Here is a 14,855-nt window from a genome sequence, read left to right on the forward strand (position 1 = left end):
CCTGGATGTCACAGAAACTTTTTCCTCCTTATAAGAACAAAACACCCGCCTCTACTCCTGGCTGCGGAAGCTTCTTAAGGAGGACCAGGTGGGTTGCGGGGGCCCGGAGCCGGGGTTGCCACAGAGGTCGGCCCATTGACCACCCCCAGAAACTCCAGAAGGGTCAGCATAACTGGAGGGTGACGGGGAGAGCCGGGCTCCGGCTACTGGAGCCAGCCGGTGCGTGTGGACAGGGAGTCGGGGAGGACGCCCTTAAAAATCGGTCTGGGCCGGCGGGATGGAAGGGGTTAAAGCACTGCCAGACGGCTGCGCGTTTTCCCGCGGCGCGTTTTACAAGCGGCGGAATCCCAGGGGCCACCTCTTTTGTCCTCGGGAGGGAAATATAAATCGAGACCCGATGCCGGCCCTTTTCTTTTTTGCGGCTTGAACGGAATGAAGTAACTCACCAGATGGAACGAGAAGCCAACGCTTCGTCGCCTTTCTCCCGGAGTAAGCCGGCACAAAGGAGCCTGGCGACCGCCCGCTGCCGTCTGTAGAGGGCGCTGTGGCGTCCGGCGTGTGTTTACGTCTGGGGAGTTAGACCCTGTGGGTGAAGTTAGGTGCGAGGGCACTGGGGGAGGCCAGGAGGGACAGCGGCCGCACCCCCCTGGTGGGCCTTCGTGGCTTATGAAGTTAATAAAGTCCATAACGTCTTCTTTCCCCCTTGTGGCCTCCTCCAGTGTTACAGCCGGTAGAAGTGGCCGGCGACGGCTTGAATCAATCCTGCGTGAAGTGGCTTTGGGGAAGTCAGACACCCCTGAGGGGACCATGGGGGAGATGAGGGGAACACACCGTCCAAATGGTTATCACCACTGCTACTGCTGTTGGGTCCTAGATCACCTATTTGCTTTCCTCTTGGAGCCCGCCAAATAACTTCAACACTCGCCTGGAAGACATTAAGCTGAGTCTCAAAGATAAACAGGCAGTGAGACAAAGTGCTAAAAATAGACCCCCCCTGGCCCTTGGCCCAGGTTACTCTTGTTTTCCAGCGTCTTCTGTTGCTCCTAGCGCTTTCCTTAAATCGGGGACAGTTGTGGCAGAGTCTGGGCGGCTGATGGGGAGGGGTGGGGAATGGGCTTGTAGGGGCCAAGGGCAGGCTGCTCCAAGATGGGCCAGTTTGGCAGGAACATTATTTTGAGTTAGAATCAATCAAACCCGGGGCAGATTCAGGAAAAGCTCCTTACCTCCCCATCAACAGGCTGCCTGCTCTAGGAGGAGAGCTATTAACAGAGATTCCTCTTTACCTAAGAAATCTCTCTGCATAATAAGGCAAGTTTTGTTTTCCAAACTTTTCCTTTCACTGACCTGCTACTGGTCTTTCTCCCCTTTGTATCCTCAGGTTCCTTCTCCTCTCCTCAGGTCACTTTAGCTCCTGTTACCTCACGGTCTTTGCAATTTCCTCATCTGTGTGGGTTCCCCTTCCATAGAAACCTAAATTTGATTTTATCTCCTGTTAAAAAATCTGTCTCATGTCTGTTTGATTCTTGGTCTTGCTCGTGGAAGGATTTTAAGGGGGCAGAGGAAATTCTTCCTTCTTGACTGAGTGATCTAGGGAAACATGTGTGGAAGAGCTGTGTATTTGCCAAAATGTCTGCAAATTGGATGGGTGGGGTACTCATACTCCCCAAAGTCGGCAGAAGAAATTCTTGGAGGGTAGGAACACTGACCTAAGCACCCCCACACTGCCCTATAATCCTTGGGGTAAGAGTTCAGGGTTACGTATGCTGGAATGTGAAGGTCAGTACTTAAGTGCCCTCTGGGATTATCATCCTGTGTGCAAAGTTGTTTCAGTAATTTCTAACCGACTGTGTATACTTATTTATATGAGAAACATTTATTAGATTTGTCTTTCTTTTAAGCTTGATGATTTCACTCTGTGTATCCTGGCGGTCACCTGAGTGGGCTCTCTTCTGCTCTCAGGAGAGTCCACTATCCTAATTGGGTACATAGGCCATTTACGAATTGGCCTTGACTTGTCTTGCCAATCTCCTATCTCACTACACATTCCCCACCAAAGTCCTTGTAGCTCCTGGAACTTGTGCTTCTCAGAATGTGATATGGGATTCATTCCTATCCCCATCCCATAGATATTCACATGTGCTCTATCTTCTGCCTGCAACTGTCACCCACCTCTTTCCGTAAACTGTCACCCCATGCACACACACTTTTATTTTTGTTTTGTTTTGTTTTGCCTGGCTAATGTGCATTCAGTTTTCAAAGTAGGCAATTTCTCGTCCAGGAACTCTTCCTTGAACAATCTAGGTTACAGTCTCCCTCCTTGCCATGTAGTTTCCACAGTGCCTTGTGCTTACTCTAGAAAGGGTTTTCAAAAGACTGGAAAGAACAAAGATTCAGTTCCCAGGAGCAAGAGGGACCAAGAAATTAGGGACCCTTCAAACACAGAAGAGCTGGGGGAAAAAAAAAAACAAAACAGATAGCAATGATTGAAAGGAAGAAAGGGGGAGCTCTAGCGGTGAGGCAAGAAGGGAGAACTCAGAAGCACCTTGGGAGAGTAGACTTATTTTAAATAAGCCTGAATGAAAAAAAAAAAACAAACAAAACAAACAAACCTCAAATGGCTGACTGGAGGTGAGGACTCACTCAGGTCTTAGGTTCTAGAAAGGCAGAGGCCTGGACCAGGGACCCCTGCCCACAGCTGGGACCCTGCAGAGGACCTTAGGGAGTAGAGGATGGGGAAAAGAATTCTCCCACTTGTCCAGGACTCCAGGGAGGAAGTTTGTGGTTTGTCTGGGGCTCTGGATCAGCTGAAGTTGTCTGCTATAGAAATGGAAACCACCAGCCTGGCTACGGCATGTGTAGGTGTGAGGCCCCAGTTTACATAACCCGTGTGGTAAGGGAATCCTGAAGTCGACACAAAATATCAAAGCTGGTTCCAAAGAGATGACTCTCCTTGGTCCTGTCAGACGTGATTGCAAAACCCAGTTGTTTCTTCTGATCTCTCACAGCATAAACAACCCCTATTAGAGATGAGTTTATAGTAAGAAATTATAAACTAGGGAATGAACCGCATGAGGGATGGGATTGGTAGGTATAACAAGAGAATTAGCCTCTTAAGAACTCTGTGCAATAGAACAGTTTGAAAAAGACTATGAAATAGTTATGTTCAATATAATTACAAAGATAAAATTATTTAAAAAGATAAAACAATAGAAATAGTACTGAAAAAAATAGGCAACTTTAAAGAGTACAAATACAACATATAGAAATAAAAAAGTCATTTACACTAAAAAAAACTCAATGGTTGGAATTCTTTTCTTATTAGGCAGTAATAATGTATCAGTCAAAAATCCAATAATAACTTACTAAAAAGGGGAAGGGAGTGCTCAGTTACATGTCCGACTCTTGGTTTCAGCTCAGGTCACCATCTCAGAGTCCTGAGATGGAGCCCTACGTTGGGCTTTTTTTGAAACAAGCCTTTTTAAAGAAAGGTTTTATTTACTTATTTATTTTAGAGAAAGATAGAGCATGGGAGCAGGGGGAGCAGGGGGAAAGGGAAAGAATCTCAGATTCTATGCTGAACTTGGTGCCCGATGCAAGGCTCCATCTCATGACCTTGAGGTCACGACCTGAGCCGAAATCAAGAGTCAGACACTTAACCAACTGAGCCACCCAGGTTCTTCTAGTGTGCTTCTTTCATAGGCACAACATATCTCAGTGTGTTGATGTGTACTTCTTTAATGACAAGGGAGGCTGAACGGAACATGATTATTGGCCATTTTTATTTCTTCATTTGTAGATAGTCAGAACTTTACCCATTTTTCTGTTGGCTTGTTTCTCGTGTGTGTGTGTGTGTGTGTGTGTGTGTGTGTGAAGGTAAATGGAATTCTTTCAGGTGCCAGATGTCACCTCAAATTCCACAGTGAAAGGTGACAATAGACCAACACCAGACCAGCTGCAGGGCAGTCTCACACTGGACTTTACAGTCAAGAATATTAAAAAAATATATCCAAACCAACAGGGGGACAGATTTCCTGTTCACCCCCAGCTGTGATTATCCTAGTATGTGGAATAAAATACACAACAATGGGAGAAACAGGAAGCCAGGGCTAGTCATGAACAGAGTGATGGATGGGAAAAAAAGAGCATTTTCCTTGATTTGGTCGAGCTCTTGCCATCATGAATACATCTTCGTGTGCAGTTTCACGAGGTGATAACAAGTTGGTTTCCAGAGCATTTCACTGGAGCAGGCTGCTTTGCTGAGACTGCAGATGAGTCCGTTGAATAGCACAGATGATTTACATTTGGTTGTTTCTTTGTCCAAGGTCTGTGCTGGGAATTCCTCCGTCTTCTAGGAATTTTGGAACCAGCAGGTTAGAGATTTTTTTACCAAAAAAAGTGAAGCCCAGAGAGACTAGGTCACATTGTTTAGTGACAGGATAGTAGGTAAAACTTTTACCATGTGGTTATAAAATATAAAAATAATATTATAAGTCATTTATAAAAATATAAAAATTTACCATGTGGTTATAAAATCCTTTAAGCACGTTATATATAACGACTTTTTTCATTCTTGTAGTAACCCTACACAGAAGGTATCCATAGCATTCCCATTTAACAGATGAAGAAAATGAGGCCCACAGAAGCCAAGTAACATGCTTGAGGTCGCACACTAGTAAGTGACAGAGTCAGGATTTGAACCAGGGACTTTGGCTCCAGAATCTTGACCTTAACTACTATGCTACATCTTTCTGTTCAAAGTAAATCCCCTTCAAGGGTACAACCACACTGAATTTCCCCAAGAATGAGATTACAATGGTTAAAATGTTTTCTAAACTTTTTTGAAAATATACTTTACCTCAGAACCCAATATACTCACACATCAAAGTGTGTTATAATTGAAAGACAAATTCTTTAAAAACAATCCTCATGCTTATTACATGTGAGACACTCTGATATATTCCCTCTTTCTCTACACATCTCTTACCCTTTTTTGAAAATAAAAATGCAGGCTACTGCCTCTCTGCCTACTTGTGATCTCTCTGTCAAAAAAAAAAAAATTAAAAAAAAAATGCAGGCTACAACTGACTGATGAGTCATTATTCAGAGTAAGAAAAAAAATGCTTCTTTTAATTTTTTCAAAGATTTTTATTCTTGGGGTGCCTGGGTGGCTCAGTCAGTTAAGCACCCACTCTTGATCTCAGCTCAGGTCTTGACCTCAGGGTCATGAGTTTAAGCCCTGCACTGGGCTCCAGAATGGACATGGAGCCTACTTAAAAAAAAAAAAAAAAAAAGTTATTCATAAGTGATCTCTACACCCAGAATGGGACTCAAACTCACAACCCCAAGATTATGAGTCTCATGCTCCACTGACTAAGCCAGCTAGGCACCACCCAAAACTCCTTCTTTAAACCACTCCTCTAGCTCACATCTCTGTTATGAAAGCTGTTAGTGGTTTATACATGTCAAATTTCCAAACACACAGCACTTGGAGTGGGGAAGTTGGTCAGATAATTTCTATCAAACTTATTTCTGGTCAGTAGGAATTCATTACTCTCCCTGTAGTTAATGTCTAAAGATGGTACACTGGGGCTTCTTTTTTTTTTTTTTTTTTAAGATTTTACTTATTTATTTGAGAGAGAGAGAGCGAGCAGGAGCAGGGGAAGAGTAGAGGGAGAGGGAGAAGCAGATTCCTCACTGAGCAAGGAGACTGATGTGGGCTCGATCCCCAGACTCTGGGATCATGATGTGAGCTGAAGGCAGATGCTCAACCAACTGGGGCACCCAGGAGCCCTACGCTGGGACTTTAAACCACCAAGCTGTAATCCTAGGAAAAAACCTGCCTTCTTTCATTCCTTAGTCATTCATTTGCGCATTCATTAATTCAATAAATATTTGAGCACCTACCGCATGCCAGGCATTGCGCTAAATCAGGAGTTGGCAAACGGTGGCTGGCAGGCCAACTCCGGAGTGCCACCTGTTTCTGTAAATAAAGTTTTACTGGATCAAAACCATGCCCATTCATTTCTGTACTGTCTGCGGCTGCTTTCACGCTCCAATAGCAGAGTTGAGTACAGAGACCATGTGGCCTGTGAAGCCCACAGTATTTCTTAGTCTGGTTCTTTACAGAAAAAGTTGGCAGACTCTGGTGCTAGAGTCTAAAAATACAATGTTGATTTAGACTGGTCTCTGCTGTCCTGGAGGTTTGAATGGTTCTGCTCAGCTTCAGCTGGGTTTCAAGCTCCTTGTGGGGTGGGAGGAAGGGCTCAAGGCTTTTGCCTCCTTCCCATTGTTGTCTCTGAGAACACCTGTTCTCAGTAGTAGCTCAGGTCATGTTCTGCTGCTGAAATCATACAATAGATCTGGCAGCAGAGATGGGAAAGAAAGAAACTTGCCCACTGGGTAGAAAGGAGAGTTTATTCCTTTAATATAACAAATAGTTTTGTTTTCTAGGTGCTTATCTGCAGCTATGAGAAGGGAGTTGTCAATTTTCGTTGAGAACCTACTGTGCATCTGGGCATGTGGGTAAGAAAAAACATTTGGTTCAAGTTTTGGCACTTGTATCAAGGATTGGGGAAGACAGGAGATAAATGGTTTTACTGTAATCCTTCATACTTCTGCTGGGGGACCTGCTGTGTACCTGGAGATGATTTTGGTTAACTACCTTAGGATCCCAAATATTTGTGTTCCAATGGCTTTTAACTTCCTTCAGTCACTCCTAAGAGTAGCTGCTGTGTGCCTGAGTGTGTAAGTGAGTTGTGTTTTTCCTTCCTTCATCAAACTTTCTCTTCTGGGTCAGATATATATATATCTATATATATATAGATATAGATATATATGATTTTATGTCTTTATAAACGTATATATATACATATATATATATATACATAACGTATATATACATATAAGATTTTATTTATTTATTTATTTGACAGAGATCACAAGTAGGCAGAAAGGCAGGCGGAGTTGGGGGGGGAGGAAGCAGGCTCCCCGCTGAGCAGAGAGCCTGATGCGGGACTCGATCCCAGGACTCTGGGATCATGACCTGAGCTGAAGGCAGAGGCTTTAACCCAATGACCCACCCAGATGCCCCAAGCACCATAAATATGTTTAAAGAAAAAATACTAGTCCTTCTAGCCTGGTGGGAAAGACAGAAATAAACACATGGATACTGTATTATGTATTGACAGTGACACGGAGGTTTTCTAGCAACACAGAGGAGGAGCTCCTAATTAGGGAAGACTTCCTGGAGGAGATGACACTGAGCTGAGCTTTGAGAAGGCTAACTGGACACGGAAGGAGTCATAGGATATTCCTGACGAAGGACCAGCATATGGAAAGGCTAGAGATGTTCGAAAATATGGTGCTTTTGGGGGATAGCCAGAGGAAGATACTGGCCCACCATCAAAGGGATTTGTGCTTGGATTTTTTATAAAAAATTATTTATTCACTCATTTATTTATTCAATTTAATTATTCATTTGTAGTGGGAACAGGTTGCATGGAGCTCCTCAGTCTTTTTAACTAACGTGGTCAGCCAGTGGGTTTGCGGAAGTCCTCACTGGCTCTCAGCAGGTGTCAGGCTGCAGTCTTGGCCTGGCATCTCTGGCAGGAACACCAACTGCATAGCCAGTCAGACCCAAAAGGAATCTGACTGGAGAAGCGCAGTTGCTGTTAAGCCAAGAAAATGCAAGGCAGGTTGGGTGACAGCAACACTGCCATCCCTTTCTGGTAAAAATGATCGCCTGCAGGGTGGGGGGTTGCCCACTGCTTCTACCTCATGGCCGATCTTTCCATCTTCCTGATGAATCTGCCTGAGCTTCGAGCTTTGTAGCTGGTGTCAAGAGGGGAGTTTGTATGGAGACGCTTTGGGAACCTATGTCAAATGCTCAACAAATGTTCTGTGAAGTTCGGTCCGCGGCAGGCTGGAAAAGGAGCAGATTAAAGGAATAAAACATAGCCCGCACAGTTTTGGAGAGCACCGGCCAGCTGGGACTCCGTTCCGCCGTCCAAGGTGAGCAGGCTGGCGTGGGCTGATAAGTGCTAACAGTTTTCGGGTACACGTGGGCTTTTAATCTTCTCAACAGCCAGGAGGAGAAATATTAGATCAGATGAATGGAGCAGTTTTCACCCTGCTGTTTGGGGCCCCAAATACAGTGTTTAGATTTCATGGATTCTAAATTTAAGCAACATCAGAAGAATATCTGCATAAACAGGGTTTGTGTTGGTCAGGGCTTTGGGGTTTTGGGGGAGTATAAGCAAGGGAAACTAAGTCCATGTAGCTTAAAGAAATGAGGCAGGTTTGTTAGGAGGTTGGTTGTATCTGGCAGAACTCAAGTAGGTGTTGCTGGCCTTCCTGGGATTGTGACCAGGCTCTGAAGAGGCATCAGCTACCAAGAAGGCCCCCTTCTTCTCTTGGGCCTGTGGATTCACCTCCACTTTCATTTGCTTTATTCTTCCCTCTACTCAGCCTACCTTTCTCTGCCTCTCCTGGGCTTCTCAGGCTCAGTTCCAGGCTCCAGCAATGAGTGGCTTGCAACTCTTGACCCCAATTATAGATCCCCAGGAAAATTAATGGAATTGACCTCTTGTGGGTCAGGTCTTCACCCTGACCCTTTCAGCTATGGCCTCAGGGAATCAGATAGGGCCATCTATAACACTTTGGCTTTTGGGAAGAATATACTTCCTGGTGGGAGTTACTAGTCTCAGAGAAGGGGATTGTGGGCTGTGCAGACTCCCCCACCCCCTCAATTGCCTCCAGGACCTCTCTGATCCCTTAGAGGAGTAGGTTTCCATTAGGGCCCAGTTGCTTTGCATTGCCGGCTGGTTAGTTCCATGTAGGACCACATCTCAGTGTTTCTTTCTGCTTTTCTGGAGTTTAACTTTATGTCCTTGCTGGCTACTATGGAGGTGAATGCTATGTATATAACTCTGTCCTTATTAAGGAGTCACAACACATAGCTTAGAAATCCTAGGAGGATACTGTGGAAGGCACTTATATCCAGGTTTAAACAAAGAGCTTTGCAGAGGTATTACAGTTCATGATCATATATTCAAGTTATGTGGCAGAGCGAATGGGTGTGTCTTTGGCCGTCGAGTTTGCAGGCACTTCTCTGCATTCACTTGTGCCTTCTTATCAAATTAGTGTCCACTGGCCTCTGAGAGGGACCCCAGCTTCCCTGTAGCAGAATTTTTGCATTCTTGCCTTGTTCCTGCCCAATGCTCCTTCCTGTACTTGGGATTCCTTCAATTTTCTTACATGTCTCTAATCCATCTGTATCATTTAAGGTCAAGTTCAGGGGCTATGTCTACCATATAGCTGTTCTTGATATACCATCCCTCACTTTCCTTTCTTATTTTAGAACTAATTCAATAGACATTCACTTAATAGTTATAAACTGAGAGGAATGATGGCCATTTATATTAGTTTGCTGGGCTGCCATAACAAAGAACCACTGACTGGGTGGCTTAAACAACAAGAAATATCTTTTCTCACAGTTCTGGTGGCTAGGAGACCAAGACCAAGGTGTCAGTGGGTCTAGTTTCTCTGAGTGACTTGTAGATGGTCTTCTCACTGTGTCTTTCCTCTGTGTACATGAATCCCCGTGTCTTTTTGTGGTCCAAATTTCCTCTTTTTATAAGGATACAATTTAGATTGTGTTAGGCCTACCCTACCCTAATGGCCTTATTTTTACCCAGTCACCTCTTTAAAGGCCGTATCTCCAAATATAGTCACATTCTGGCAAGTGAGGGTTAGGGTTTCAACATACAAATTTTAGGGGAACATGGTGCAGCCTGTAACACCAATGGAGACAGGGCTGAATAAGATATACATGATCTTTGTCTTCTTGTTATTTGATAGTCTGGTAGAGAAGACAAACATTAAGCAACTATTTCTGTGAATATTTGATTCATTACCATTTCAGGGGGTGTCCAAGAAACAGAATACATGGTACTTGTAAAGGTAATCTGGTGTTGAGAGCTGGTCAGAAAAGATCTCCCTGAGAAAGTGAGGTCTGAAGGAAGGGTGGATGGGAGCCAGCCAGGTGAAGAGGACGCGTCGAGTATACGGGACAGAAAGATCCGCCTCTGTGAACTCCAAGCATTGGGAAAGAACATGTACGAAGAATTGAAAGAAGCCATTGGGGTGAGAAGGGAGCTGTGGGAGAAGGAAGGCACGAGAAAGTTAAAGGGTCTGGATTACACTGGATATTATATTCCGACATCCTCATTTCAATGCTTAGGACATCCAACCTTGGACTGTTTTAAAAATTTTTTGTGTGGGGGAGGGGTTCCATAATGTTTTGATTTTCCTATGCTCCCATGGGAGGAGAGCCTTTCTTCAGCTCCTTTTATATTCTCCACAGTATGCAATATAGGTTGGGCATATAGTAGACGGTCACTAAATAAATTAAGTGAATGTAATGAGAAATGAAATTGACAGAAGCCTTCTTGCCTAAAATTAGGGGCTGACCCAATCTTGGCGGGCCAGAGTTTCTCCTTGAGACTTTAAAAGGTGAGGACTTTTGGTAGTATGTTGCCACCTAGTGCTCCTTTTTATTACAACAACAGAAGGGAGCAGGGTCCTCAGTAATCTGTAAAACTGGAAACGAAGCCCTTTCATCAGCAGCAATTAATTTGTCCAACCACCCATCCTCTCATCCATTCAGCCATCCAAGTTGATGTCCACCTGCATCTCTTCCCTGTGATTTGAACGTGGCATGTTCCTCTCCACTTCCTGTGGTTCCTTGATTTCCTTTGTTTTGGTCTCTCTCTCTCTCTCTCTCTTTTTTTTTTTTTTTTTTTTTTTTTTTTTGGTCCCTATGCTGCAAGTGAAGCTCTCAGGCATCAGTGTCTAGATTGCCAGAGCACCCATTGTGCTCACTATTGGCATGGCATGTTCTAGATGATCTAGACCATCGTATAGTGTTAGAATTAATTGCAGACTTTCCTCTCTCTCTTTCCCCCAAAGCCAGATCGTGAATGCAAGGGCTGTGTCTCTGCCTTAGTTAGTTCTGTGGTTCCGGTAGGCAGTCTTGTACCTACAGTATAGCCAGTGCTTTAGAAAAATGTTCTGGATTGAATTTCCGTCACCTTGGCAGATCATCTGCTTGTAAAATAATCCTTCAGGGGATTGTTGGGAAATGGGAAGACATATAGCACCACAACGGATTCCAGGACAAGATATGATGGGTGGCCTGGCCCTCTAAGTCTTTCTCTGTTTTTTTTTGTTTGTTTGTTTTAAAGATTTTATTTATTTATTTGACAGAGAGATCACAAGTAGACAGAGAAGCAGGCAGAGGGAGAGGAAGAAGCAGGCTCCCTGCTGAGCAGAGAGCCTGATGCTGGGCTCCACTCCAGGACCTTGGGATCATGACCTGAGCCTAAGGCAGAGGCTTTAACCCACTGAGCCACCCAGGCACCCCATCTTTCTCTGTCCTTATGCACCTTCCGGGATGTTATGGGGTCTCTCTGTATCATGGTGGTCCCACAACCTGATAGTCCCACGGTGTGATCAGGTCTCCTGTAAACACACGATGCAGCCTGAGTCGTGTTGCGGTCCTATGCTCGCCTCATTTCTCTTAGCTGGGCTTGCAGTTTGGTTCAGGCTGCTTCTCCAGCTTCATCTTCCACCTCGCCCATCACCTCCATGCACAGTATGCCTCCGCCATATTATGTCACGTTTGTCTAACAGCTATACAATCTCCATTTATCAATGAGATATAATTGTACAAATGTGAATTTCTCCCACGTTCAGTAATGTTCCAATTAAGATTTCTCATGAGGAACTTGAAAAACATCCTGAAAATCATATGGGGCGATGGAGGTTCATGAGAAGCCAGTGCAGTCTTGACAGAAGTAGGGTTGGGGGACTTGCCCTCCAATATTGACGACTGGCTACAAAACCATCATAATAAAACCTTGCGGTACTGGCACAGGAGCAAACCAGAGAGGTCATAACAGACCCATCTATATGTGGGAACCAAGATGCTGAAAATGGGCTCACTCCATTGAGAAAAAAGTTGGATCCTTATCTCACACCATATGCAAAAGTGAACTCCAAATGGACTAAAGAACTAAATGCTAAAAAATAAAACTATGAAACTAATGGAAGAGAACGATAGAGAAACCTTTATGACCTTGGGTTTGTTGAGAAGGACTTGTTAAATTATCTGAAAGGGCATATAAAAAGGAAAAAAAAAGATGAAGGGCTACAAAATGAAGGATTATTATCTTCAGCCAAGTTTCCAGTCTTTGAAAGCAGATTAATGTCCAGACTTTGCAAAGTCCTCTTGCAAATCAAATAAAAAAGAAAAAGAGCAATTGAAAAATAGACAAAGGCTATAAATAGACAATTCACAGAAGGGGACTGCATGTAGCTTATGGATGTGTGAAGAAATGTTCAATTTTACTAGTAGTTAGAGAGATGCAAAGTAAAACAAAAATATGTTGACATTACTTCCATGATAATTGACAGAATTTATCAAATTGGCTAATCAGATGAGTCAGGATTTGTAAGGCACTTAGAATAGTATCTGGCACTTAGTAAACACCATGTGAGTGTTTTTGAATAAACTACCATGCGCTGGCAAGGATGGGAGTGGGGGGACAGAAACCCTTACACTATGCAGTGGAGCGTAGTATAAGGCAGTAATTCTGGGGTGTGATGCAGCAGTACTTGGTGAAGGGGTTCTTCCGGGCTACAAGGCACCTTTGTTCCATTGGAAAATAGTGTCCACCACTAAGCAGATGAATTTGAAAAAGGCATACCCTCTGGATGGTTATAGCCTTCTAGGTTCATGACTTGCCTGGGAACAGTTTTTGTGGGAAGAAAACGGCACGTCTTCCTTCAGCAGGGCACATGACATAGGAAAGATAGGAACTGTGTTCCAGTCCCCACAGGCCCCGTGGCTGGATGTCTTTGTACAGGACAGGTTGAGTAACCCATCGTGGTGGCCCTGTGCTCCCCTTTAACTTTACCAGTCTCATCCCTGGGCATATCTTTCCTAGGAATTGCATGTAGGTCCATAAAAGATCAAGGACAAGAATGATTATCGCTGCTTTGTTTGTGGTATCAGAGAGGTGGAGGTGACGCTGGTATCCATTTGGGGGAATGGAAGTCACAGTGTGGATGTCCAATATGGAATCCTAGGCAGCAATCAGAAGTGATGAACTAGGATTGCAATACAAACAGCAAAAGGACAGATCTGAAAAAAGAACATGGAGTGAAAAAAAGTAGAAAATAAGGTGATCCGTAAGTCCAATATCATCGTCAAACATTAAAAAAAAATAAACTAATAAAAGTGTATACACTTCTCAAAAATACATATCCATGCATAGTAGCCTGAATAGCTATGGGACTGAGGAGAGGTGGCAGTAAGGATGGGGATAAAGGGAAATGATAATATAGAGAGGGGTCTTCCACATTTCAAGACCAAGCTGTTTACTTCAGTTCTTTGTACCTGCAGGCTAAAGGGGATGGTGGAGGAGAGGGAGAAGAACTGGTCTTGAGAAAAGAGCCCCAGATGAAAGGTAGCTTTTCATGGTGTGGCTCCACATCCGTTTTCCCAGAGTGCTATGAGGCTGCACCCTATTTTTCTGGCCACTGGTGACTAAACTCTTTGAAAGCAGGGTCTGTGTTTTCTCTGCCTTACTTTCCCCTTTGTGTGTTGCACACAGAAGCTGCTTCATTAGAGTTGAATTAAAACTCAATCTGAGATTATTTCCTGTTCCTGCGACCTACTCTTTGTCACAGAGAGCAGAGAGTGGCTGCCGGTCCTTCCAGAAACCTCTGATCCACATTTCCATCTAAGCGTTCGTCCTAGCGTCCTGGGGGGTCTGCCCGACTGCCCCCTCCCTAGAACCTCTTAAACAGACCTTGAGATTCGCCTAGCCTCTCAGATGCCCCGCCCCTTCTTATCCTTGGTTCCGCCCCATTCGGGATAATTTGCATATGCCTCTAAGAGACCCAGCCCAGGTGCCCGCCCCACAGGCTCCGCCCCTTTCAATCATCCTTCGGTTCCCTAGAGGGCGTGCCGGTTGCCAGGCGACCGGAAGACGCGCCGAGCGCCGGGTTTCTGCCCCACCTCCCGGACTGGATACAAATAACACGGCGCCCTTTCAGACGCTGGGGAAAGTGCACAGCCCCTTCCTCAAACTCGGGCCCAGTTTCTGCGATTACCACAGCAGCCTCTAAGGCCACCCCCAGAGAGCGTCAGGATGGCCGAGGTCAGGAGTCAGTGCCCCTCTCTCTGTTGTGTCTCGCTCTACTCCTCTCCGTTGTCCTCTCCTACTATCCACTTATCCACTGTCACATCCATTGATCCCAGCATTCCCGGCCATCAACATCCTATTCCCTATCCGCAGCCTTACCCCACCCCTCTGTCTCGATGGTTCTGGCCCCTTTACCTCCTGTCTCTCCTTTGATTGGGTAGACACACCCCACTCCCACTCTTAAAATTGGCGCTGTGTTATACATTGTATGAAATTCATGAGTTCCCAGAGTCGCGCATGACAGGCTCCCACCCCCAGATTTTGAACCATAAGGTGACACCACAGGAAAGATACTCACTGGGGGAACCTGGAGGAAGGCTTCACAGATACTCACTGTCACCCTTATTCACTGATCTTTGTCCACCTGTCACACCATGATTCCTTATCATCTGATTACATTAAGCTGGAACACATTAAGCTCTTCACTCATCACCAATGCCCTGTCATTGACAACTATGTTAAATCTTGTAGCGTCATACATCTACATCCCCCCACTTTGTAGTATACCCCATCTTCAGCCTCATGGGTGAGGGGTCATTTCTGCAGTCCTTTATTGACTATTTGTCCATTAACACCCTCATTTGT

The 14,855-nt window shown here is 44.7% G+C and overlaps 1 protein-coding gene across 4 annotated transcripts in view; it reads left to right on the forward strand.

Moving 5' to 3' along the window:
• The first annotated feature begins 13 nt into the window (after positions 1 to 13).
• The window catches only part of CFAP58 (cilia and flagella associated protein 58), a 129,126-nt gene continuing 114,284 nt past the window's right edge, over positions 14 to 14,855 (forward strand). Inside the window, exons 1-4 of one of the 4 annotated variants that reach the window (XM_047701944.1) lie at positions 14 to 88; positions 6,451 to 6,522; positions 7,484 to 8,010; positions 9,923 to 10,143. In XM_047701944.1, coding sequence (XP_047557900.1) covers positions 10,114 to 10,143 — 30 coding nt within the window. In that variant the 5' untranslated portion in view covers positions 14 to 88; positions 6,451 to 6,522; positions 7,484 to 8,010; positions 9,923 to 10,113. Of the gene's footprint in view, positions 89 to 6,450; positions 6,523 to 7,483; positions 8,011 to 9,922; positions 10,144 to 14,037; positions 14,226 to 14,855 lie in introns of those variants that run through there. The other 3 variants (XM_047701947.1, XM_047701946.1, XM_047701945.1) reach the window with 3 other exon arrangements.

This window comes from Lutra lutra, chromosome 14 (genome assembly GCF_902655055.1).
Source record: "Lutra lutra chromosome 14, mLutLut1.2, whole genome shotgun sequence".
NCBI lineage: Eukaryota > Metazoa > Chordata > Mammalia > Carnivora > Mustelidae > Lutra > Lutra lutra.